Source organism: Vanacampus margaritifer, chromosome 3, assembly GCF_051991255.1.
Source record: "Vanacampus margaritifer isolate UIUO_Vmar chromosome 3, RoL_Vmar_1.0, whole genome shotgun sequence".
In the NCBI taxonomy this organism is placed as follows: Eukaryota; Metazoa; Chordata; class Actinopteri; order Syngnathiformes; family Syngnathidae; genus Vanacampus; species Vanacampus margaritifer.
The window spans coordinates 22,308,246-22,335,576 of NC_135434.1; the positions used below are offsets into that span (position 1 = coordinate 22,308,246).

At 38.6% G+C, this 27,331-nt stretch overlaps 1 protein-coding gene across 3 annotated transcripts; it reads left to right on the top strand.

The window, feature by feature from the left end:
• The first annotated feature begins 633 nt into the window (after nucleotides 1-633).
• Nucleotides 634-15,887, top strand: cdca2 (cell division cycle associated 2). 3 transcript variants are annotated; one of them, XM_077562576.1, is made up of 15 exons: nucleotides 634-957; nucleotides 1,363-1,555; nucleotides 1,626-1,762; nucleotides 3,027-3,195; nucleotides 5,258-5,409; nucleotides 5,565-5,738; nucleotides 7,007-7,136; nucleotides 8,855-9,180; nucleotides 10,024-10,075; nucleotides 10,165-10,239; nucleotides 12,032-12,159; nucleotides 12,929-12,988; nucleotides 13,196-13,264; nucleotides 13,607-13,769; nucleotides 14,992-15,887. In XM_077562576.1, exons 2-15 carry the CDS (start codon nucleotides 1,372-1,374, stop codon nucleotides 15,783-15,785), a joined length of 2,613 nt encoding a protein of 870 aa, XP_077418702.1. In that variant the 5' UTR covers nucleotides 634-957; nucleotides 1,363-1,371; the 3' UTR covers nucleotides 15,786-15,887. The 3 variants fall into 3 exon arrangements, with proteins under 3 accessions (XP_077418702.1, XP_077418701.1, XP_077418703.1); XM_077562575.1 differs by having other exon boundaries at nucleotides 635-957; nucleotides 5,255-5,409; XM_077562577.1 differs by having other exon boundaries at nucleotides 636-957; nucleotides 1,378-1,555; nucleotides 5,255-5,409.
• The last annotated feature ends 11,444 nt before the right edge of the window (nucleotides 15,888-27,331 follow it).

Consider the following 27,331-nt stretch of genomic DNA (forward strand, 5'->3'; position numbering starts at 1 on the left):
GATGGCGCTAAAACAATACTGTTTTGATTGTGCTGTACTGGCCACATAAACAGCAAATAGGTCACTTTTTAGCAGGCAGGATAGGTTCCCCCGGAAAAAAAAGAAAATCCATTAATTGGCCTATTGTCAAATACCAAACTGGGAATATTTCACTGTAGCAATAGTAGTCAAGTGCATAATTGGTTATCCAAAAAGTGGGGCTTGTCTCACGTGTAAATAGATTAAATTGATACAGAGTGAGAAATTACAGCAAACAAGATGTTGCTCATATGGTAACTGGTAGGGATGTCCCGATCACAGTTTTTTGGACCCGAGTCAAGTCACCTCATTTTGAGATTGGCCGATTCCGAGTCCCAACCCAATACCTCGGCATTTTATTGAGGATAATTATTTTTCTTTTCTTTTTTAACTACCCCAACAACTTTTATATAGCGCTTTAGAATACGATAATTAATAACCTACATAATAGAACAACGAATTAAATTTTATGTTCACAACGGTTTGTTTTTAGTTTTTGTATTTTGCTCACAGTTGATGGTGAACAGGAAACGGAGCTGGTTCTGGAGTCACGTGAGACATCACCGTATTCCTATTGGGCGATTCATAAGAAACTAGTTCCTGTTTTGCTTGGACACATGCGCTTAGAAGTTAGTACTTAGACAATATGAACGTGTTATATCGTTATTTTGAGCCATTTTTAACCAACTTACTTTGTGGCATTCCTGATTAACCTATTTGCGTTTTATAGTAAAACGAGACAGTGATTTCTCTTTTTATATAATTTTTTTTTTTTTTTTTTACCCCCGGCGTTTAAGTGTTTGAGATTACGCTTTCTGCGGAAGGATCCCAATGCAACGCGCGGTGTTGTCGTGGAGCGTAATTTGAAAGTCTTGCATTTGAATACTGTATTGTTTTAAATTAGTAGATATTGGCGTCGCCTTATTTTCCTAACCACAGGTTTGCTTCTGTTCTATACATATATATTTGTTTATGATAGGCACCCCTTTCTTTTTTGTAACATTACGTTTGTACGCTGCGTGCTTGTTGAAAGGCCTAGCTCCAGTCACTAACGTCTCGAGGTCTCAAAAACTAACGACAAACTAGTCCAGTCATTTTTTTTATATTTGAATTTAGCTCTGATAATTCCATTTATGGCTGTACTGTTTCTCAAACATCTGCAATTGTGTATTAAGTTGTCGCTTTGAGTAACGACTACTAGCTTTTCTTTATTTTGCTCTCACGTCTGCATTGCTGCACCCTGTAAGATAGTTTCTTTTCTCGATGACCACTGACAATCAAGTTTTTTTCAATCCATAGTTGGTAAAAAAAAATGCATAACAGACTACTCACAAGTAGTTAAAGTTGTGTTTTATGCAGATGGCAGGTGAACAGATGGCCATCGTGGACAAGGAGACAGAGCAGAGGGAAATGTTTTCCTCTTCAGAAGAGAATTCTGCATGTGTTCCAAGGAAGCCTCTTGATTTTCTGAAATTCACACCTTCTCAGTTTGGCATTAATGTCCAAAGTTTCATTCCGACGCCACCAGAAAGCAAAGGTAAGTTCACTTGTACAATATATTTTAAGAAGGAAACTTTGACTTATCATGTCTCCGTCTTTTGCACCAGAAAAGTCTCGTTTGGCTCAACTAAAGGCAAGAAGAAGGTCGAGTGTAGGTGTGAGGGGCTCACCAGAAACAAACTCGCTCATCCGCTTCATTGCACAACAAAGATTGAAGAATTCTTCACACTGTCAAACTCCAAAGGTGAGAATATGTGTCACTGTTTTGTGAAATAATTTTAATTTTACAGTCTTTTGACGATCTTTACGTTTGCACTTTGTCACGTTTCAAAAAATAGACGAAACATTACCAGGTATAAAGATTCACTCAGGATTTTGGTTCTTTTGAGCATGTCACGATGCTAATGAATTAAGATGTGAATGCAGACTGTTAAAAACAAACGTTCTCAAGGCATTAAACTTTTTAATTGTGTACTTACTGCCAATTTATGAAATCCTTTAGCTTTGTATTGCTTCACAATTCACTTAAGCGCCAAAACAACATGTCAAATACACTCACTAGATATGTCAACTTGCTCGGTGCTCACCGTTCTCTTCGCCGGCGGCTCCTTTTTGGCTGGGTGCTCACAGACAGTAATGATCGTTCGACATTGTTTTTATTTTACCACGCCGTGTGTGGCAGAGTAAGCGAAACAACTCCACAACATGTTTGGCTGCTTGTGTGCCAAAGCTCGTTGCATGCCGCGATCTCCGTTTGTTGACGTGTTGCTCTACTTGAACGCGCACACGTCTAGCAACTCAACTGTCTCACCGGTTGATTATCAGTTTTGCTATTAATTGTGTTTTAATGAGGCTTAATATGCTAAGTTTACCTGCAAACTACAATGCTTAACTGTTTCTGGAGTAAGGCTTGATACAACCTGTGAATTTGATGGCTCTGTGTCCAAGCTTTCGAAAATGAGTCTCAGGCGAATCAGCCCATGACTTAATATTCTTCTCAAAGAAGTAGTCAATAGTTGTATGATAGTTTTTGTTGTATTCTCTGTTGCTTTTTCAACATGTTATCTTCTGGGCTCGCTTTAACTGTGTAACGTGCATTTTCAAACATACACACAAACATGCATGCTTACAGTTTTTTTTTTTTAAACAATGTTCAATAAAGTTCAAATAAAAAAACTTACAGGAATATAATATATGGACCACGGCCAATCAGAAGGGGGTCTCACCCTTTTCTCTGATTGGTTGAGTCCGAGATATGTGCGCTCGTTGCCAAACCAAAGTTAGGCTTTCACTACAATGTTGAGGACTTTTTGCCCCTAGTTTGTGACTTGTTGCACTCGTTCAACCTCGTTTTTTTTTGTTGCATCATTGTGAAATTGGGGAGCCTGGGCGCCCAAAATTGGTGCACCCATGAACCCGGTCATACAGGTACTTGTTTTGTCATTCATGTTGAAATGTTGAGTTGCAGCGCTAAAAAGATTTGTTGTGTGTGCTATCTGAACTCTCAGAAGCTAGGCAAATGTAGCCCCTTCCTTCCTCGGGCAGCATCCACCCTGAAGCAGAAAATAGCTTCCTTCCAGAGCCTGATGGGTGTGGCGGAGAGCGAGGTCTGTGATCTGATGCCAAGACAGGATGACAACACTGGAGAATGCATGAAGACAAGAGATTATCTGTCTGGTCAGTCATTTCTACAGGATTAAAAGTTTCATTTCTCAACAATGATCAGTCGCTACGATTTCTACACGTCTGGAGCACCGTACAAAAACAGGACGTTAAGCCATAGTACAAGCCCAACTCTGTGGGGGCAGAGTGTGCACATTCAATGTTTGTGGATGGCACCAAAAAAATACGGCGCAATCAAAAGGGAACTGGGAACAAAAGTAAGCATAGGTTTGGGCTCCTGTCAAAAGTAATATACCTGCATAATAGTATGTTTTGACATTGATACATAAAAAAAAAAAAAAATTAAAGAGTAAACTTCATGAAAATTGGTTAGGAAATGAGCAATGTATGCTTTAATTTTAAACATCATCTAGATTGATAAATGAAATATACATAGGCGACAAAAAAAATGAAAATGACAAACAACTTTGCATCATGCTGCCATTTTCAAATCTGGAGGATGTGTTTTGATTTGACACCACTCAAGGAACATGCACACTGATGTCATGTCTGTGTGTGTGCTCAAGCATCAGAGACATGTAAATTGTAGTCAACCAGTCTTGGGAACAGAACTTTATAAAACTACTTAGCAAGGCAAAATAAGTAAAAAATTGTTAGATACTCGCTTAGAAAACTCACTGAAAATTGTGCACACCTACTGTAGCTTGGTAGGCTCCATTACACCATTGACACTTCTGCCTGCTCTGAACTCCTCTGTTCCACTCCCAATGGCTTGTCAAATCACTGTCTTGGTGATTAGAAAACCACATTTTGTCAAATCATAATTATATTGCAAATGCAATTAATCGTTCAGCTCAAATTGTCCTTCGTTTGTTGCCCTATATGATGGAGGGAGGGGCTGACATAAAACTACCAGAATGGGCTTCATTGACCATACTGCTTCAACAGTTTATTTAATGCTCATTAGCTGGCTAACTACTAGGGATGTACGATATAATCGGTGCCCGATAAATATCGGCAATTATTGACCAATTTGACGTCAAACAGATATAAACCAGGTAAAGAATTCCGCTGATTATTATCGGCAATTATTGACCAGTTAGACGTCGTACAGATCAACCAGATAATAAAGAAATCCTCCGATAATAATAGACATCCCACATTCGTCCATCTGTTGTGTTTGTGGCTCAAGTTGTGTCCAACTCCTCAATCCCTCCCCTCTTCTAAGGTAGTGTCGCATATTTGTGACACTGTAATGCGCGCGACCTCGTGTTCACAGAAGATGCATCATGCCAACATGGCAGTCGCCAATGTGGCCTTTCTTTACTGTGTCTCCCCAAAATGTTACCCTCACAGTTTTTTGTTGCATTTTTAAAACATGGATGTTTTGTTTTGTCAAACTCAAAATGAGTTACTGGTTGCCTTTGAAGCAGAGATATCAATAAAATTTTGCTTCATGGTTCTTTACACAGTGTTTCAATGTATTTGTACATGTTAGACTTATAGTAGGATTTGAAAGTATGTTTGTATTCAAGTTAATTTAGCAAACAATTATCGGCTTACTTATCGGTTATCGGCACCGGCACTGTTTAAATGATTGGTGTATCGGTATCGGTTGAAAATAGCATTATCGTGCATCCCTACTAACTACTGCTTTACACACACATACACTTCCTGGTGTTTCCCTCAAAGGAGCCCACCTGCCTCCACAAAACGCATGTGCGCCTCCCACATACCTTCATGACAAATATTGCGCTACCATTCAAGTGACAGCACTATAATACTTGTTCTGATCCAGTCACAAAATGTAACTATTATTAAAAAAAATCAACACTGCTGCACTTTGTAACATTAACATTGTATACTTAAATATTTGTTTATTTATCACAATTGATTTCTTCTATGCAATATTCAATAACATTATCACATTACCATATGTTTTCCTGATATTGTAAAGCCTTAATTGGTTCATATGCCTTTCTAATTGCCAAACTGCGTGCTACTAACAATTATGCATGCATGCCTGCCACAAACAATTTAGGCCAAAAAGAGCCAAAAGTTGTTTTTGTGTATCTTCAAAACTTTTCCATTGTCTTCTTTTTTTCCATTTCAGAAGAATACAACCAAGAAGAAGGGAAAGAGAACCATTATGGAGGGGTGTCTCCCGCGCCCAGCAAGAAGCGCCGTGTGGGCCCCTTCAACAACTGTAAAGTGAAGATTAAAGAAGCACACACTCCTAGCCTTCACTTAAATGGGAGTGGCAAGGAGGTATTATCACTCTGACCATAGACTCCCTTGATTGCCGTTATTCAACTGGTTTCTGCTTCTCTCAGTTCAATTTAAAAAAAGAAATAAATAAGTACAAGCTTTTTGGTATCCTTCTGCTGACTGGAAGCTTTGACAGTATTTTGTTGTGTCCACAGGGAGATAAGGAACCCGTGGCAGAATGCAATGACGCTGTCAACAAAGGACCACGGCCGTCAAGTGAGACTAAAGAAGAAACCCAACCTGTGCTTCCTTCTACACCTCCTCATGGTTACAGTGAGCCACCGATGTCCTTGAAACATTACAACTTTTCATCCCAAAGCAACCAACAGGTGGGAGATTCTCTTCTAGACACTTGGACATGTGCACGTTAGCAAATAATTCTGCAAAAATGTGTGACTGACCTCTTAACAGTAGTAATAATCTCCAAAGTATGTTAAAGTATCTTAAGACATTTTCTTTGTTTGTGCACGATTCACTATTTTGCAAAATTTCAATAAACTTTACATGCCATTACAGTTGCGAGGCAATGCGACTCCTACAATTATAATGGGTGGGGGTTACGGAGTGTTGTTGAAGTTTTTATTAACATGGCATTCGGCAATTAAAACTTGTCTGAAGTTGAACTAAAACGTGGAGTTATTATTCAAGCTAACATCATGGAGGTTTTACGCATAATTGAAACACTTCAATTAATTCAATGATTATTTTATGTACCATTAGAGGGAGGGAGCATAGTCATTCTTTTTTGCAGACACGGGTCCATACAAAATAAAATTTAAAAAACACACAAAAAGAAACCAATCAAGATTAAAATATACTAAACTATACAAATTAAAATTAGTGCTGTCAAAATTAAAGCATTAACTCATTGATTTTGACCATAGATGATCCTTTAGCGTGGTTGTTTGAGCAATAAACATAATTACATGCATTAAAGTAAAACATTTAATAAATGTTTGCGTATGACATTTAGAATATTTGTTCATGTCAAAATATTGGGTCATTTTTTCCCCATTTTAAATTATGCAAGTAATTCATTGATTAGAAAAAGAGGAGGATGAGCATGTGCAGTGGATCAAAAAATGTTGAAGACATCCTCATAACATTAAATGTCAAAAGAATTAACACATAACCGGTGCTCTTCAAATTTGGTGAGAAAAAAATATTGATAAAAAAGCCTTTCTTAATAAATGATTAATCCTGATTAATCAAAATTCTAAGATGTGATTCATCTGATTAAAAAAATAATAATCATTTGACAGTTCTAATTAAAATGTACACAAATTAGTGCACCAATGCAATCTAACCTTAGAGGTAAATCTATAACGGCCCACACTTGGAGAGCCATTGCTTTAGGCTGTTGTTTTCTACCTACGTAATTGTTCTCCACGTGACCCTCAAAGTACACCTGATTGATGCATTTACAACTGGAAAGAAAAAAAAATGTCTGCGATAAATGCCCCACACCTTTCACACCAAAGTTAGGTCAACATCATCATCAACAAAAGTTATTAATACCAGTACTTGTACATCTGTTAAGTAGAGATATGAGTGGCAGTCCAACAGAATGGTAATGTAGCTTATTCTTTCTCAACAGGACAATGTGTTTGAACCTCAAAGCCCCAACCGAGTACAGCCCAGTGGCCTTATATCAGCTTCACCAGAGGAGTCTTTCTCTGCTTTCCAGTTCTCCTCCTTCCCCTCTCAAATAGAGATGAAATCATCAGGTAAAACATGTACACTGCTCTGTCGTGCAAGAATTTAGTCTTTCATTTTGGTTCCAAAATGTTGTCGGTACGTGCGTTTTGCTGCGGGCAAATAAAGCAGTCCAGCTCCCGGTGGCGCATTAGTCACGGCTTGTGTGAGAGTTATCCGTTATCCCCATCGACGAGAAGAAGTTGTCTGCCGGACACTGTCTGGTTTATTCACTTGCCTAAACCCTCAAACAACAACGAATCCCTCCAAAATTACCAGAAACTACTACGTCCGCACTAAGGTGTAATGTTCTCTATTGTTGTTTTTAGCCACAGGCTAATGATAGTTCCGGGTAGCTAACGTCCCATCCATTTGTTGATTAATGCCAACAACAAAAAATTAAACTATGAGGTAATATAAATGAATTCTTACCCTGTGTATTTCCTTTGTTTTTGGGCAAAATTTCATGGTTAGGGAGTGGAGATACCCTTCACTAAAAAATTTAAAGCCCCTCTGCTTGCTTCGAAGAGAAATATTGGTGTCCTGAAAATACCTGACGGAGAAATCACAAGGAAGATCTGACAACTTTGCCGTTACTGTGGATGCACTTAAGCTCATCTTGACCGTAAATGTCAAAGGGGGCTGCTCGTTGCATTTAGTGGGCGGGGAGAGGCGTGCCACAGTAAAGTCAATTGATCATGAAATTAATTGACAACTATTTTGATAATCAAATAATCATTTTTGAGCCGAGTCACTTTTTTCTCCCCTCCATCTCGTAAAGCAGAGAGGGGAGGGATGAGCAGTTAGACAGAGGGGGGAGCAAGGTAGCAAGACCAAAGAGGGCACTGCAAACGAGTGCCTTTTTGCTCTGTTGATTATTGTGCATTGTCCTAAAAAAATAAATAAATAGATGTTGCCAGCGGGTACTTGTTTGGCCCGAGGACATGAGTTGCCAATGGGTCTGTTCTGAAAATTGCTTACTAGTTATGGGACATTGACTTACTAAGAATTAAACAGAAGAAGAATGTTAACATTTAGTTATTTCTCTGCATTTCCATATGTGCTAATTAGTAGTGTTGTTCCGATACCGCTTTTTGGCCCCCGATATCCAGCTTTGCCGTATCAGCCGATGCCGATACCATACCGGTACCTACGTTGTTTTTTTTTCTCAACATGAAAAAGATGTCCCGCCATTGGTTCAGAGCATTTAAGGGCCAATAGCATATCTTAGCTCGGCATGCAGTGAACATGTCACTTATCAGTGAATGTCGTGTATGAGAAAGTCACAAGATGCTGCATCCAAAGTCCTATATTAGCGTCAGAATTAATGGTATCGGCATGTTACTTGTTAGTACTCACCAATACCGATACCACTGTTTTAATGCAGTATCGGGTCCTCTGCCGATACCAGTATCGGTATCGGAACAACACTACTAATTAGTACCCAAGATGTAGCTCTCATTTAAAAAAAAAAACAATTTGGTTTTGTTTAATTAGTAAACAATACAAGATAAACAACAATAATTGGTTAATAAGCAATCATCAGAAAAAAGATTTTGCAGTACAGTACATTTTAATGCAAAATAAAATTGGATCTGATTAATTGATGCAATAACCTGTGTTTTGGATGCAATAATTATATATTAAAAAAATTTTACTCTGTTTGTCATGTAATCGTCCTTAGAAAATGTGTGCGCAGCTGATTATCTGTCTTGAATGCCTTCAGTTTTCATCATTCTTGTGCATACAGAACAAAGTGACTCCTCTGTGGCATCTGCAACAAAGAAGAAGAAAAAGCAGGTGCATTTTGGATGTCCTCTTTCCCCCGAGTTCTTTGATAAGAAACTGCCTCCCAGCACCCCATTGCAGAAGGGGGGGACACCAGCTCAAACTTCCACACCAGGTGGGATCTTAAGGCTGAACTTGACATGGAAGACACCACAAAGGGATGAATCTTGCACCACGCAAGCCCAGCCTGACCTCAGCAGTGCATTTGGTGCCTCCCCATTGCTTGTTCCCTCGCATAACAGCAGAATGCTGCATATTGCAGAAGATGGAGTGGAGGAGTTTAAAAAGGTATGTTACTTGTCTTTTTTTTTAATACATTAGAAATGTGCTCAGATTATGATGTGAAAATCACCCTATTTTTCTAACCTTGGTAATTTCCTATTCAACAAATGAATGAATCAATACTGCCCCCAAACAATCTCTCCATTAATAAGTATTAAGTACAGTAATTTCTGGACTACAAGCCGCTACTTTTTTCACTTGCATTCGACCCTGCGGCTAATACAAAGGTGCGGCTTATCCATCAGATCACAAGGGGGCGCACTATAAAGGAAGCGCAAGAGCGTCAGGCAAAACAAACCAAGTGAGCAACGAGAGCGAAGACAATTTGCGGCCTCATTATAGAAAAGAAAGTAGCGAGACCCCGGTGTGGTAAAATTAAAACACCTGCGGCTGACAGTCGGGTGCGGCTTATATGTGTAGCAAACTCCAGTATACCCCAAATTTAGTGTGCCTTATAGCCCAGAAATGACTGTACAAGTGAACCCAACTCCATGGAGGGTTCTGGGTTTCGTTTGAACAAATGTCTTGTCTTGGTTGAAAGGGACTTGAAAATCTTTATATTCTGTTTTATTTATTTAGTCCCAACTGAAATTTGGTTTTACCTTACATACCCTAATATGTTAAGTGTAAACATTGCCGTTAAATAAATGTTCACGATGAATACCGTAGCAGCTTGCTTTTGTATCAGCTTGCTTCATCTTGGCATCAGTAGTGGTTGGATCATATATAGTTTTCTTTTTTTGTTGACTAACCATATCTATTTATCATATTAATTATTTAGGAGTAAAAGTATCACGGTTATGCTATGAGCAAAATTGTTTAAGGTGCTTTTTATTTTTATGCATCTAGATCATTTTTCCTTCAATAGAAGACAGTGGCTCTGCAGTTATGACTGATACAGGTTGGAAATTGAATTTTATTGACAATTGAATAGTGTGTGAAGTCAGTAGAATGCATGACTTGAATTTTTATTTCTATTTATTTATTCAGAATTGGTGAATTACGCCCAGCTGAATTTAAATGATGCTTTCAATGATGAGGCTCTTTCTCCAGTTGTAACAACAGGTAAAAACTCATTCATCCTTTTTTATAGATGCAATGCTTTGAGAAAGTATTCAGAGCCTTTAAGATATTCACATTTCTGGTGATTTTGCTAAAATGCCCCAGCCCCCATATCCACTTTAACATCTTTACGCCTTTACATAGATTATTAATATTATTAAATAATAATTCATAATGGAAGGTGTTGTGGAATTTTCACCAGTTTGGCGAGATGAATGAAACCGTCTGGGGGGAAAAAAATATTTTGGGTTTCTTTATATTTGAAGCTTCAAATATACACAAGTCTAACAGAGCAATCTACAAGATTGTGGTTTGTGAGAGAGTGCGCAGTAAGAATCACGGGAAGATTGTTTACGCTGCCTAGTTAGGAATTTGGGAGGAGAAGGGAAGGTCAAAAGTCAGAAAAGCAAGCAAGTCTGTTCCAAGCAGGCTCACCAGTCGAGGTTACTTTGATATTGCTTCATGTAAAAGAAATGGAAAAACTAGCAAACGATTACATTTTTTAATCACATCTTAGAATTTTGATTAATCACGATTAATTGCTTAATTTAAAATTTTTATCAACATTTTTTGCCGAGCACCTAATTAATTCAACTAGTTAATACTTTCAATTTTTAATTTTATGAGGACATCTTCAACATTTTTTTTGATCCACTGCCACATGCTCATCCTCCTCTTTTTCTAATCAGTTAATTACTTGCATAATTTAAAATGGGGAAAAAATGACCCCAATATTTTGACATGAACAAATATTATGAATGTCATACACAAACATTTATTAAATAGTTGATTGCTCAAACACAACCTGTGCTACCTTTAACACAACCATCCACTGTCAAGCTAAAGGATCATCTGTGGTCAAAATTAATAGTGTAATTAATCTGCGTTAATACATGATTAATGCGATAATTTCTCGGGATTAATTAATTAGTTAACGCTTTAACGTTGACAGCACGAGAAAAAAAACATTGTTAAAAAAAAAATACAGGTGTCCACAATGCAGTACAAACTAATGTTAATACATGCTGAATAATTATTTTCCATAACAAAGGTAATTTGAAGGAAATGTGGTTATTTTAAAGTGTCTATTCATACTTGTAGCCAAAATAAGAAATCTTGGAACAATCACATTGGTGACCAAAAACCACAATAAAGACGTTTTGTCAAAATGGATGAACATTTTAGAAGGATAACTAAAATACCGAAATCACAGCTAAACACCTCTAAGGGAGACTTGAAAATGTTTTTAGTCTTCTTAAAAAAAAAGAAAGAAAAAATAATAATAATGATAATTTAAAAAATAAAATTAAGAAAATGTTTTCTTTCTATCAGTGCACTTCCTATCTACATGACAGAGAAGGAAACAATGTGCCAAATTATAAATTTCATAATTCAAAAAATACACTTAACTGTATTTTATTTATAAGGGTTAATTATACTAAACATTGTACAACTTAAAGTAAACTCTTATCTTCATGAGGGTTTTTTTCTTCAGTTTTTTATTGTGATACTGTGGCTGAAATAACTTTTTAACATTACTGCTTGGAAAGGGAAAATTGAAATTATTTCATCAAAACGCTATTACATTCAACATTCTGGGTCTGAACTTACTTTATTGATAATACTATAGCTGTTATCGTTCACTTAAGACTTAAATGATTCTCGGCCTTGAAGCATATTTTTTGACGTACCATGATTTATAATAACATAAGAAATAATTTATCTGTTTTCTATATCCAATTGCATTATTATATTGGTAGTTAAGCAACTGATTTCATTGAATGGTTCCCCTTAGAAGTGAAGTCTGAGACAAGTCCAGCCTGCCAATGGAATGCCCTGAAAGAACTTGCATCTTTGCCAGAGGAGAAACAACCTGAGGCTGTCAGTAAGGCTGCAGCTACATTGAGGCACCAGGAAAAAAAGGTCTGCTGTGCATTCTCATTTACATATACAGTATGTTGTTGTTATTTTACCTCCATTGTGGACTATCCCAAAACCTGTTCTTAGAAGATATTTTTCGTTAAAAACAAATGTCTCAAAAGCCAAACAAAACTTGCAGGTCAAACCACCATCATGAGTAATGTCAGCAAATTTCATAAAATACATTGAGCATTTGAAGAATTGACTCATTTAAACATATGCTATTTCTATCAATGTAAAGTGTGATAAAGACATTGGACCTAGAAATGTAACTTAATGCATGTCAGGGCTCATGCAACGACCAAACACAGCTCACCTGTTTTCTGAAGCGGAGCTGAGATTGGTTGTTACCTGAGACCCGAGCAACATTGATGTCATCTTCAACCGACAGCAAGTGGCAAAATGGCTGCCCTCTGAGATGGCTAAAACGACTGGATTTTGCTGCTTAATTCATATTCCACTAAAGCAAAATTAACCAGAATACCGTATTTAGACCAGTGGGGCTGCATAGAACATATTATTGTCAACAACAAAAAATGGGGGGTTGACTTCCCCTTTAATAAATGTTTCATTTTATAGCCACAGTTTGAGCCTGGATTTCACAATATATGTAATGGGCAACAAAAAGTGTTCATAAAGTAAAATACATCACCTCGGACGTCAACCAGCAACACGACACGGAGTCCATTCAACATTGGAGGTTCCACAGTAGTCTCTCTCCTTTTTTTTTTTTTTTTTTGTCTGACCACAAAATGAATGTCTCCCATTGCAGGCAATGGCTGAGTCTGAATCTACAAATGGATTTCCAGCTGCTCGTAGTCGGAAGAGAAAGGTATTAGGACTGCTGATCTTGCCATTTAGCAGACACGATTTCCTTTTTATCAGTCAGCTTTATCTACCAGCTGCCAACAGATCTACTGTTTAATTCCATTGAATATGAAAGTAATTGCATTTCGGCGTATCTACCTTCTGCGCGTGTGCTGGAGAAATGTTCCGTATCATGTTCGTCATCTTTCTGCCAATTTTCTCTTCCGTTTAGCTACCTGAGCAGAACGCACCTGTGAGGAGGTCGACACGCTCTCCTGCCAAGCCTTTTGATGCGAGTCAAGTGAGTTTACTCAGGCTTGTGTTGCACAAATCCTGGTCAGAAAAGTGAATGTCTTTTTTTTTTCTTTATCTATGCCCGTTGTTACACACATTTTAAGGGGATTTCCATGCCCCCAAATCAGTATGTCTTTCAAGTAGCTAAAATGGTGCATTCAAAATTGTGATTAGAAAGTTTACACTGAGGCACTTTTTTAATGATACGCCACACTTTGATTAATTCATTGTAAATTATTTAGCAACCCCCTAAAAAACACAGTTTTGGAAACAAAATTTGGATTTGAGTGTTGGCCTGTTTTGTTTTTTAAATGAATTATATGAATTATTATAACTTCTGTCTCTGCAGTTGCGCAAATCCACAGCATCAAATCGATGGAAAAAGGAGGTGAACCTTTCTCTTTACGGTTCTCGAGAATACGCATCCAAGAATCCTAGCCTTAGTCCCATCAGAGAGTTGTCCGTCCACCCGTCTGCAGAAGGGCAGTGCAGTCCCCCCACCAGCTATGCAGGTAAAAGATGTACACTCATCGTCTAAAGTTTAGACTGTGTTCTAAACCTTGTATAATGTTTAAGTCACACAAAATGTATGCGTAAGAAAAAAGCAGCTCTAATTTGCTTAAAGGAGACATAAGCGGCATGTATTGACAATTTAAAACCGTTGGCAGTTTGACAGTTAAAACTAGCTTTTCAAATACAAACAACAGTAACATTTTTTAATGATGTATTAAATTATCAATGTATGTTAATCTAAATTCCCCAAAAATGAATTTGTAAAATAGTTAACACAACAGATCCTGCATCAGTCAGGAGCGCTGCAAAGGCCAGCTTTGGCGATCATATAATGGCATTGACTGACATTGCTGTTTTGATCAGAAAACAATCAATTCTTCTGACCCACCACAAAATTCAAATGCGCACAGATGTGCTACTGTGACGTGATGATTGTATCCGCTTTTTTTGCCGTTATTGGATGCGTCTGGAGACTTTTCCCATGTCCAGACAACAAATGACTGGCACTTGTGCAATACCCATAAAGATGTGATCTTTAACCCATGATCACAACCCCCGTGCCAGCCATTTTCAAGACCCGCCAAATATTGTGTTCTATGATTGTTTTTACATCAAAGCTACCAAATAAGTATAAAAGTATAGACTCGTCTTTCACCACAAACAAGAAGTTTCTGTTCCCTAATGGTGCTTGTTAACAACATAAATGTGTGCATTTATGCAAACACTTATTTAAAAAAATAAAATTGGGTGCTGGATTCAAATCTCTAGGTTTTTTTCTCTATAAAATACCACTAATATAAGAATATCAAATCCGCCGAATGCATGAAAACAAAAGCATTCAGAAAAAAAACTGATGGCAGATTTGAAATCAGCAACCAAAAATTGTAAAGAATCAGTTAAAAATAATAATAATAATAAAACTCATGCAGCAGGAAATTGAAGAAAAAAATGATGGCCAGTGTAAGCAGTGATAGAATGTAGGTACATTTTACCCACTTTGCCCAAAATCCTGAGAAAAATTGTATAAACATACGTATCATGCCAAACAGGTGGCTTTAAAAAAAATTATTGTAATGAAAATACAAGCACTGGCGTGACGCCAACCCAAGGCAGTCATTAGTAACGACTTCATCATCCTCGTCATATTTAACATCACCAAAGCAAAAGAAGCAGAAGTACTGAATTTCCTCTTTTGTTGTTGATTTCTCCTAATAATCCCAGATGAAAGTACAAACCTGAAGAACGAATCTGCTGAATCAGCAAGCAGCGGCCCTGACACTTCTGCTTCTATTGGTGAAAGTACATCAGGCACTCCATTGTCTTCCGGACCAAAAGTCTTGGGGAAGAAAAGGTGCTCACCAAGATTCAGGACCACAAGGCGGGGGAGATTCAAGGAGGCCAGAGTTTCAAATGAAAACCTGCCATGTGTGGAGTCTCAGATAGAAACCGAGGAGAAGACAAGCGAGAAACGTGAAGAAGAGATCACTGCTGTGTCAAGAGATGTCCCCTCACAACAGGAGTCGGCTGGCACTGAAAAACATTGCACCATAACAGTTGCGGACTCAACCAGCACACACACAGATGCAAAATCAGAATGGCTTGTGGCTGTTGATGGTTCCACCTCAGAACAAACCAACACGGTGACCTTGACAACCCAGCCGGCCCAAAAGGTGTCGAGACGCAGGAGGCGCTCTGTGAACCTGGCAGAGGAACAACCTGAACAGCAAGTAGAAACACAGCAGAAGAAAAGCAGCGACTCTGCTGAAGAGGCAGCACCAGCCAACGGTGGCCTGGCTTCCTGGCAGGCCGAGATGAATTTTGAGGATGTCTTTAAACGTGCTCCCAGCAGGGGGCAGCGCTCGGTGCGCCGCAGCCTCAGGAACCAAAGCAACACGGATAATGACATGGGTCTGGCCTGGGTGCCCCAGATCTCCCCTGAAAAGAAAAAAGGAACCAGCATGAAGACCCGTAGTCGGAAATTTTCTTCTACTGTTCTACCAACCAACCCTGTTTGAGAATACTCTGCACACAACTTGCTGGTTTTCGGACAGTTCTTGTTCACTCAATTGTTCCTTGTGTGTGCTCTTTCGTTCATAATTAAATTGCTTGTTTTGCAAGCTTGTTGTTTTATGGGATGAAAGTGCTGATGCTTTTGTCCTGAGCCAATCATTTGCATCGTTCTTCTATGCAAGCCACTCAATACACAGAGCCCAATCATTTATGCTGACCTCTTCTCAATCAATATCCAACCACACATTCCCCCCTCACTCTCCCAAGTCACTAGATTGAGCCCCAATGAGTCAATATTTTCTCTTAGTGGATAGATGAAGACGGCCTCAGTGCACTAGCAATCTGTCAGACGAGGTTAGAGGCTACTGGATGAATGTAAAAGAAATGGAGGGATGGGCTAAATATCACAGAAAACAAATTAGCCTTTGAGTCGGTCTGAGCTGCTTTCGGGTCAACTTGGAATTCTGGTGGAAACTCGGAAAAAAGCAATGCCATGCGGGGCCAACTGCTCCTTTTGCGTAATGTGTACCACACACACGCACACACTTTAAACAAACATCCACACATGCCTGGAGCATGCAGTTAAAATGAACCATCTAAAAAAACTGCAATATTGCATAAGAAGCTATTTTTTATAGTGATGTTAATATAGAAATTAGGTAGGAATTAGCTTTATAAAAAGTATTTTCCTATGCATTTAGAGTTTGAATTTTGTAATTGAACTATTGGGGGGGGCATATATCAACCATTTGCAATATTATTGAGATGCACCTGTTGGAACTGTATTCACTGTATGCAATTGGCCCGATTGTGACGCATGCATCACAGTGTCATTGACGTTTTACTTTGACATCAAGCCTGAACAACTCTGCTAATAGACAGCAAGGTGCTCGTTTTGTGCCCATCTGGTAGACGGGAGATCCGTCTCCTTCTGGAGTGACGCAGCAGGACTTTAGTGCCATCCAGTGGTCGTTCTGAGGTACTGCTTGTCACAGTCATGAGGAAGTAATTGCAAGCCAGGAGAATAAGGTATATTAATATTACTATATGCGATTTCATTTCAGTGGGTCAGTATATTTTATTAAAAGAAAAAAAAACGATGAGCATTTTGTGTATGTATTTTTTTATTTATTTTTTTTTACATGAACCCACCTTCATCAAACTTGGCATGCCTGCGATCTGGCAGTTGAAGAGTACAGAATAGTGCACCTGTGTACAAACTGGTGTTACGAACGTGTGAGTGAGGGGTGTGAAGCCGAAGTCGCTGGCAGTCGGGCAGAGTGAAGACGGCTTAGCACAAGAACAATGAGGTCCTTTGAGCAAGATGACGCCCCCAAGACATGTGGCCTCCTGTCACCGTGGCAACCCCCCCATGGGACATGGAGAAGGTCTGACAGCTGGAGAGGACTTGCAAAAAAATCAGTTCCTTTCTTTTTACTGCTACCGTCCATGTGCTCCCGGGCCATGTGGATAGTTTGACTTTTATGCTGTCAATAAAAATGTGCTCCCAGTTTTGCTAATGATGTGAATCCGGTACTGTAGAGCACGAAGGGCAGTGGTCTCTATCCACAAAGCACCAGACGTCTTGGCGGGAAAAATGTTGGGGGCCATGGACCAGTTCATATAAATCCATAACTTACGGCCTGGCAACCGGAGGACTGATTAATAAAAAAGTATTACTTACAACAAACGCAAATCGTGGTTGGGGATTATTGCTGTAGGTAACCCATGTGAACATTAAATGTCAACAATATCTTTAAAACAATTGATGCACAAAGCTACCAATGATGGCAATGTGCGTTGTTTAGACTTTGTTCGTGTTTAAATATATGATATATTTGAATAAATAAATAATATACACATATTTACTACATGTAACTTTTGTCCAAAGACACCAGTCATAGACTTTTTTAAACAAGTTCAGCTTCAAACTGTCATGTTATCCATCCATTGTCTTGCTAGCAATTGTGGCATACACTGGAAGCCTGCTAACCGGTTTTCCAGGTTTGGTCACTTCAGTTTTTGCATATAGAGTAACGAAACATTCTAAGCTCGCTAATGATAACACATGAAAAAACACCTAAATAATTACATGTATGTGTGGTTTATTTTTTGTTTGGATTTTTTTCCCCAAATGATTATTTTGGGGAATTTTAGGCTGCCATAAAACACAACATTCAGCCGGCAACATCAAACAATAAAGTCACAGAAGGGCAAAGTAAACAAATTAAAAACACACAAACAAACAAAAGTTTAAGAACATGTCGTGTAATAACAAGATTTTCCAGGTCATGCTTACCTTTATCATAGGTATGGGAAAAGAGCATTGCTTTTAACCTAGATTTAAAAGCATTTGTATTTTTTGAATCTCTACTCAATCAAGTTCTTCACTCTGATCATGAAGGATGCCAGCACATTAAGAGACAGTATTATACACAAGTGCATAGGGGGGGGGGGGGGGGGGGGACTACTTTTAAATGGATACTTGACTAATTTCAACACTTAAGAAGATAATACTTTGTCTATAATTAATGTGGTAACTTCATTAATTTTCATGAACAATTAATATATTTAAAAACTAAGTTTGCCACTTGCTGTCAACTTAAGTTGACCTCACCTGTGCTGAGGAAGCAGGTAACGACCAATCACGACTCAGTTTGCTGACCGAACATAGAAAACAGGTGAGTACGTTAAAGGTTATTTTGGGTGGGGGTGTTTTATACACAGGTGCGTGTTATTCATGGGATTTTACAGTAATTGAGGTTCAGTTACTGGTTTGATTATTGTTTTCCAAAACAAAAAACAAATATTTGAAATTGTTTTATTTTGATTCAACATAAAATCATCTATCTGCTTTCATGGAGAACTATACAGAATTCTGAGAATATTTATTGTTGAGAGGCTGAAATTCTTGAGATTTAATGTCAAATTAAGATGTCGAAACAATTACCAAAAATAATTATTGACTAATTTACTCATGGATTAGTTGGCGATTAATCATTGTACTTCTAAAATGCTGCCTGATTTCCAGTCCTCCTTTGCATTATTATGCCTATTTACTTGTGTATGTTATGTCCCTCATCAGTGGAGGATGAAAACATTGAAGAACCTCTTTTGGCATACTAAGGGGTGGAAAGCACAGGGAAATATAGAAATATTTAAAGTATTTTCTCTTTGTTACTTCCCCCTGATGTCCCTAATGAATGCATTAATCTTGACAAATACTGTATGAGCCACAAGATTTTCGACCCCATTTTAACTTGGTTGCGTGCCGTCTGCTCGGACACAAAGACGTTTAATCGGTTATTTGCACTTGCAGATTTACAGACCCCGCTCTTTCAATTAGTTAATTAGTAGCTGAATGGTATTAAGTTGTCCCAGTGCTCTCCATGCAGCGAGTCGTCCATTATTGATGCTCAGAGCGGCAGCCTTAAGCCCGCCGCGGCTCTCCTGCAGGGCCGGAGGCAGCAGGAGGAGACAAACAAACAAACAAACAAACAAACAAACAAAAGCAAGACGACAACACGAGCGTCTAGGAGCTTCTCTGTTTGCTCTGCTGGCGCAGTCTGTCTGCAGCTGTCTGAGGTCTGCTGCAAACAGCTGCGTCTGGACGTCGCCACAAGGTGTGCTCAGTAAGGGAAGTCGCCCACTTGATACATTTTATCTAAACCGACAATAGACTTTACAGTCACATTCAGTTTAGGGTGAAATTATGCTTATTTAATGACCCATGAATGAGGTGTCAATTTGATGGTACACTTTTAGCAACATTAAGGGAAACTGTATAAATAAAGACAGTTAACGATTATAGATTAATTAATTTAATGCAAACTGAATGAGGTTGGGATTTTGCACAATATGAAGCAACCATTAGCAAACCTGTAAAACTTTTGACACACATTTGACTGATATGGGAAGTGTGCAAGTGACAGCTCTTTTCTAGTAAACACTCAGTAGCGGTTGAAGGAATTTTCCATGGGAATTGTGTGAATTGACGAGCATAGGGGCTAGTTCTGAATATTCATGGTTTCCCCAAAATTCTATTTATATGCCAAAAAGTATACGTTACCATCAAGTTCCCACACACACATAATTCTTATTCATTCTCAATGACACATTCAGCAAAATAGATTCACGTCGTTTCTCTTCCAAATTATAAATATTCAGGTCATTCATTTCACCTTGGGAATTGTTTTCAACATGCCACAAATGTCAATTTACCAACAATTCAACATTTTTCCCACCAAAAAATAAATCCTTATTCATTCTCAGCGACACATGCAACAAAACAAATTCACACGTCATTCCCATTCAAATTCGAAATGTTCTCCTGATTCAGTTCACCTTCAAAATGATTTTCACCATGACAAAATGTTTGCATCATACAAAAATTCCCCATTCTTTTACAATAACACAGTCCAAAAAAAACATTCATTCAATTCAGTGTAATTTCTCATTCTTTAAATAGTTTCCATGTTTTCCAATATCATTCCACATCATTCACTATGGAAGACCAAAACTGCCAAAATTCAAAATAAATAAAAGACAAAAAGTGGAAATAAAAATGGATATAAAAAATATAATTCGAAAATGAAATCCCCAAAAATTTAAATAAATGGAAATAAAAACAACAAAACATATACGTAAATAAATACATTTGTATTAAATTTTTTTATTAGATTTTTGTATATTTGTTTTTATTTTCACTTTTAGTAATTTATTTAGTCAATTATTTATTTATTTATTTAGAATTTTGGCAGTTTTGGTCCATACTGCCAGGACAAAATGTTATTCAAATGAGGGGGCGGTCCTAAGTGTGTCTTGGGTTGGACTCCGCCGTTGTAAACTGCTTTTCAATGGTCGAGTGAGTGGGTCGGCGAACAAGGAAATCTCGCCGGCTTGCATTGGAGAATGGACGACTATCTTGTCCACTGTCACCACAAGTTGCGACTTGGCAGTTTTGGTCCTCTATATCCCTGATTGTAAGAGGGGGCCACAACCTCTCTTTGTATGTGATTTCCTTTTTCATATACACCAGTCATTTTGAAAGTCCATAGTACTCCAGCAGGTTTTCTGAGGATGTCATATCCATTTTGCGCTTTTAATATTTCTTTGCCTCCACCTTTTTCCAGGATGGAAAAATTATTCCACATACTGCACAACTTCAACAAGAATTGCACGTTTTGTTTTATTTTTCATTTTCTCTAATCCACAACGTATCAGATAAAAGGGTATCTATCTATCTATGCAAGCTAGGCTAGATAGGCTAGCTGCAAGCTAGGCTAGCCAGCCACGCACCTAGCTAGTTATCTAGCTAGGTGCGTGGCTGTTTTCCTTGTTTTTGTCACGGTCCGGCCAGGGAACGGCGTGGTGACTGTCGATGTGTGGCGTAATGGACCCAAAATGCAGGAAGGCAGAAGAACCACGGCAGGAGTGCGGGTTAGATTGTTGTCTTTTATTGTATAACTCAAAATCAAAAACGACAGCACAAACTCCGGGGGTGACCGTGACAATCGGCAATGATCCCACAAGGGACTGATCACCACCCGGGAATTAAATGCACCCACACTAATTAGGGGATTAGTCACACCTGGGGCCAGGCACAAGTGGCTGAGGGCCCGGATTGGTCAGCCTGCGGAAGGGCAGGCATCCACTCAGGACCAATCGGGACCCTCAACCAAAGCCAGCTCTACCCAGACATGACAGTTTTTTTTTAAATTGGACTTTTTAGTTACTTTGCAAGAAAGTATGTTCTAAATTCCTTAAGGAACATTTTCTATTTGCCTCGCCCCTGTTTTTTTTAACCATTGTTCAAATACCCCAAAATGAAAGATACAGTATTATAATTGGTATTAAAGTATGAGGCCGAATTAAGTCATTAGGAGTGCACTTTTCCCCCTGATCCTTGCATCAGTTTATCACCCATTCAGTTTCTTCCACTCTATAGATCTGCAGTGCCATCTGTAGTGCCTTCAGGTGTGGATGTGTGCTGTATCCTGTGTGTGCAGCATACTTTCTCTCCCCTCCGCTTGTTGCATCATCAGAAAAAACACAGGCCTGCTCCCTCGTGGTGTTTAAATAAGCTTTAATTGGGTCAATCTCTGGGGACTAGCTTCAGCACAGCAAGTCGTTGCGCAGTGATATCAAAATCCATCCAAGTGAGACAAAATCATTGTGGAGTCAACAATATGTGGCCTTAAGACAGTTGGCAGCCAACCATGGAAACTAGAGGAGCTTGACAACCTTATAATTACCTCTGCCAGCTTCCTGCTGAATGGACCTGAAGGCACCAGCACTCCAAATTTACTACGCTGATTTTCACACAAGTCACAATATTCAAATGAGTACATTTTGTTGATGATTAAAGGGAGAGGGATGAATGTGATGCGTGATTTTGCTGGCAACAAGGTTGTTTAATGATGGATTGGCATGGCATTTAATAAAAGTACAACAAAATGTACTTTTCAACTCAAAATGAGCTTTGACAAGTCAAAGTCATTTCCCCTGAAGTTCACCTCAGACTTTAAGATGAATTAGGCAATGTTCAATCTATCAAGCAGTGGGAAATCATCCAATTTCGCTTAGTTGCTTTGAATATTATTTATTTACTACAAATAATACTATGTACTCTGCCTTGGTTCATCTAACTCTGGCATTGAAATGTGACAGGCAGAACAACTAAATGCTGTTGCACTAGATGGCAGAAATGTTGCCATTTGAGCAAATCAATAATAGCTTTGTGTTCAACTAAACATGAACACAAAACTGACATTTGTGAGTAAATTGAGACAAGAATCATAATTTTAGTTGTTGTGCAGAACCTTTTATGACATTTTTGTTTGGTGGTGGTTTGTGAGATTTGTCAAATGTAAAATTAAGCTCATTAAAACTCATTCAAACCCCAAAACGTGTAAAAACGTTTTTTTAATACTTTGTCCTTCACTCCCAAAAACGTGTTTACACATTTTTTTATGTTGTCGTCGTTTCATTTTTTTTTGTAGTTTTTTTTGTATGCAAAGAGCATACAGAGGGATTTGATGCAGTTTATGACATGAAGAGGTGGCTTAAAGCAATGGTAGTTATAAAATTTTTAAAAAAAAAACGGCCAGCAGATGGCAGCAGAGTATAAGAGATCAACCAAGCCATGTTGCAACAAGCTCTTTTTGTCAGTGTTTTCAACAGGTTTGTGAATAATGATTAAACTTAGCTATAAATACAAATATACTCTTTTTTTCCTGATGAAAGAAGAGACTATAATCTTTTGGTAGGTTCCATTTTTTATAGCAATGTAACCCAATATTCTGTGATCCTCGCAAAATCAGTCAAAATCCAGTAAAACAGCCGGGAGCAAAGGTGGTTGCTTCAGTGAAAATGGCTGCGAGTGAATGAGTTAAACTATATTGAACTTTCTTGATTGGACCTCCTCACCCAGTTTTGTTGCATCTGTGGTGATTGCAACTAAGGCCTGCAACCGATATGGATTTTGTTTTAGTCTGATGCCGATCCCGAAAACCGGATACAAAAATCTGATAACTGATTAATCAGCTGATTAACTACAAAAATATATGTTCAAGAAAAACCCTTAAAACTTGGTAAACGTTAAGTAAAACCCTGACGGGAGCGCACATTCGCTACCTTCGCCAACACTTGTAAACGTTGGCCCCTCAGTGGTATACTGATGGGCTTAAAATAACTTTCTCTTTTTTTTGTCCTTCAACGCTTACAATATAGGTGTCAAACTCCGGTCCCCGAGGGCTGTAGTCCTGCAGGTTTTGGAGGTTTCCCTCTTCCAACACAAGCTGATTCTAATCAGCAGGATCGTTATCAGGCTTATGCAGAGCTTGCTGATGAGCTGATCATATATCAGCTGTGTTGGAGAACGGAAACATCTAAAACCTGCAGGACTACGGCACTCCAGGACCGGAGTTTGACACCTTACAACAATAAAGACATAAATTACAGATGAGACGTTTGACTGTTTTACAATGCTTTGCCCTTGAGTTTAGCCTTACAAAAAAAAGGCAAACATCCACCAAATTTGGGGCGGTAATGTTTGAATTTCATTATCTTTCCATATGTGTTCTAAAAAAAAAAGGTGGGGGGGGGGGGAAATCTGCAGATTTTTGCTGACTAATTTTGCCCATTCTAATATCGGCCAATTAAATTGGTTGGTCGATTAATCAGTCAGGTATCACAGCTTTTCCTGATGAAACACTCACATATTCATATACATTGTGGTTGCCTACTACCACACATTTTTTGATAAATTGATTTCTTGATAAAGTTATTGTATTGGAAGCATTGAATGCAGGGGTTTCATTATTCTTCATGTCTTGTCTGGCTGAATAAGAGCCCCATATTTGATTCCCTTGAGTGACATGAGGTGTATTTGAACAAGGCGCCTTCCTCCCTCGGCCTGGAAAGCGCCCTACAATTTCCAGTCTTTAATTAGCCTATAGTCGATCCGCTTGAAATGTGGGAGGGAGTCGAAATACCCGGGAGAAGAAAAAAAAAACACACACACACACTTGATCACAGGAGGAACTGCAAACTCTACACAGAGATTCAAACCCAGAACCTCTCAACTGTGAGGCGGATGACTGAGACAGTCATAGCACAAGGATAACTGTCTTAATAAACGAGCAGGTGTTTGGGTCGCTGTTAAATAAATAGTCATTACTTATGACTGCAGTTCTTCGTGTGCTATGTGTGCACTGGTTGTATGTACGGGTCAGGGAGGGGCGTACAGCCTTAGGCCAGACTGCTGCCTGTGCCGTGTCTAGGTTACATTCACTTCCTTGGACTGATGACCTCAAAGAGGAGAGCATGCCAACTGCGCGGAAGCCTCCGTACATGCTTCTAAGGGGCTGCCGTCGGTCGAAATCTTTGCATAGATAGCCGACGATAGATAAAATGAATTCTCAGTTTCCACAACCATTCAGCAAAATATCCCATGACCTTTACATTATGCTAGTTTTTTACACCACTTTTTTTACTGCACTTTTGTTTTCATTTAGTCCTAGTAGCAGCACTTGTGTACAAATATCAGTTCCAAAAGTGTTTGACGGGGTTCATAGTAAGAGCTCTGAAGTTCCTCCACACCAAACTCATCCAAGCAAGCCTACAAATTACCTTGATTCATTTTCGATGTTTTTTTTTTTTTTTTACAAACCCAAAAACGTCTTCAAAATATGCTGAGTAATTTTCTCCATTAAACTAGGGATAAATGGAGTTGAGGAGGAGGATCAAAGAAACAACCCAAAATATACAGGTTTTTTTTTTAATGGGAGGGAATTTTTTATTTTGTTTTGACTATTATGTGAACGCGAGGATGCCGAACCATGAGTATGGGTAGATTGTAATTTTAAGTTGTAATATCACTATTCGCCACTAGATGACATACATGCATTGCATTGTGTCTTCTACTGCCCTACGCTACAAAAGGACTAATATGGCCTAATATATAAATATATATTGCGATTTGCAGTGATGTATAGGAGAAAAATAGTACCTATTTAAATTTTGAGCGAGTTAAATTGAAAATGGATTCTTCCACTTAATGTTGGTTTCTTGTTCAGCAGTTTTTTGCCATCCTTGAATGGTCATTTTTATGCCTTTTGCATTGTGAAAAATTACAGTGTGGTTATTTTATTGTTTACTTCAAATCTTTGTTTTGGCTTTGGATAGTGGATCTTTTATACATGCATTGAAAAACATATTATGAAAAAAATAAGTTTATTAAAAGCACAGCTTTACATTAGCTGACTACTAAGATGTGTGTTTGTCAACTGAGTGTAAATTTCTTGTCAACAAAAAAAAGAAGAAAGATACATTTTAAACACCAGCGCATCATGCGCATGCTTTCAATCTTGTTTTGTGTGGAATGACATTTGTTTATATTCCTCTCTATTGTCTTTGTTCGACTGGAAACATGAACCCGAACCCCTTTGTCATTGTCATCCATATTGAATGAAGCCATTTTTCACTTTCACTGTGAGATACTACAAGACTGCCATGTTGTTACATATCTTTCGGAATCATCTGTGCGTTTACTGTGATGACATAACAGCCTCCATTGGCAGCCGCCTGCTTGACAAACATGAATCTCTTTACACAGCCAGAAAGGAATCCGATTATTCAATTAGGGAACGTATTGAATTAAATACTGACTCGCCACAGTTGACATTAGAGCAGTGCAGATCGTTACTCGCTTTGTAATTTGATTGAGGACTGTGTCGGCTTCATCATTCATGAGAACAACTTATGCTCCCATTAGTCTGCGGTGATTTAAGAGCGTGTTACTTGGCTTCTAATTTAAATGCGATTATATTGGCATCGTGGAAATCAAATTAAGGAGTCGTATCATTTGCATTCACCACAAACTGATTAGCCACGTGCTTTTTAGCATAACTTTTCTCATGCCTCTTAATGGGGTTGCTTAAGAAGATCTTGTGTAAGTCTGTGCGTGGTTAAAAAAAAAAGGGGGGGTAGCTGGGAATGAGCGGGAATGAGCGGGACAGGGGTTATGGTGGTGGCGGGAGGTGAAGAAGTAGACAAAGCCTGTTGAGCCCATGAGGTTAAGATCCCCCGAGCAGAAGGCCCACAAGAATGTGTGAGAGAATCCTGGAGGCTGTATTGTTGTCAGGCAGGCATCCTGCTCTGCAAACACTACACAACTGCTGCTCTTGGACGTCACCTGGGAGGTCTGCACACCAGACACTTATACAACTCACGCTTTGTCAACATGCCTCTGTGCTGGAGCATAATCTTGGGAGAAATTTGACTTTTTTTTTAACACACCTTCACTAAGATGATAATGACCTTTATTAATCCTGCTTATCCGTACCTTACTTGTCATCCTTTTTGTTGTCTTTCTTTTCCTGTCATTTGTACGCTGTCCTTTCTTTTTTGACATTGTGGTCCAGTCATCCGATCTCAGTTTGTGGGCCTTTGTTTGTGAGGTGATGTCGGAGCATTTCTATGTCATCACATACCTTTTCTTACAAGTCCCGCGAGATGGCATGTGAGACCATTTCATTGTTGCTCCCATCCTATATCTGTGTCTCATTTTTTTTTTCTCTCTACCACAACAAGTGCAGCACTCGTTCTACTATCTGGCCTGATCTCTGTTTTACAAGCTGTTATTGTTGGTACATGGATGTGAAATCAAGTCAAATGAATGACAAACATTTGTTTTAAAATGAACACATTTCCAATTAATGGTTAGATTTCATTGGGGTATACTCCAGCTCACCTGCAACCCTAATGAGGATAAGATGTATAGAAAATTAAGGAATAGATGGCTAATTTGTTTCCCTCAGGGAAAAAAAGTGTGGCGCCACTAGGTAGCCGTAATTACCTATTATAGCTAAGTTAAAATTACTAGTAAGACAGAACAATTAACTGAATTCAAATTGACACCGCAGTGTAGTAGAAGGCAATTTTCAAATCGCAAAGACTGCAAATTGGATATTTTTAAAAAAAAAATCATTTCGGTCAGTCAGTGGGCTCACTAACTCATTCACTGCCATTGACGGCTATAGCCGTCAAA

Excerpts from the sequence above, each read along its gene's own strand:
- cdca2 (XM_077562575.1), top strand. The coding sequence starts at position 1,372 with ATGCAGATGGCAGGTGAACAGATGGCCATCGTGGACAAGGAGACAGAG. Across the intron at positions 9,181-10,023 it reads GAGTGGAGGAGTTTAAAAAG|ATCATTTTTCCTTCAATAGA; the intron begins GTATGTTACTTG and ends TTATGCATCTAG. Across the intron at positions 12,160-12,928 it reads TGAGGCACCAGGAAAAAAAG|GCAATGGCTGAGTCTGAATC; the intron begins GTCTGCTGTGCA and ends CTCCCATTGCAG.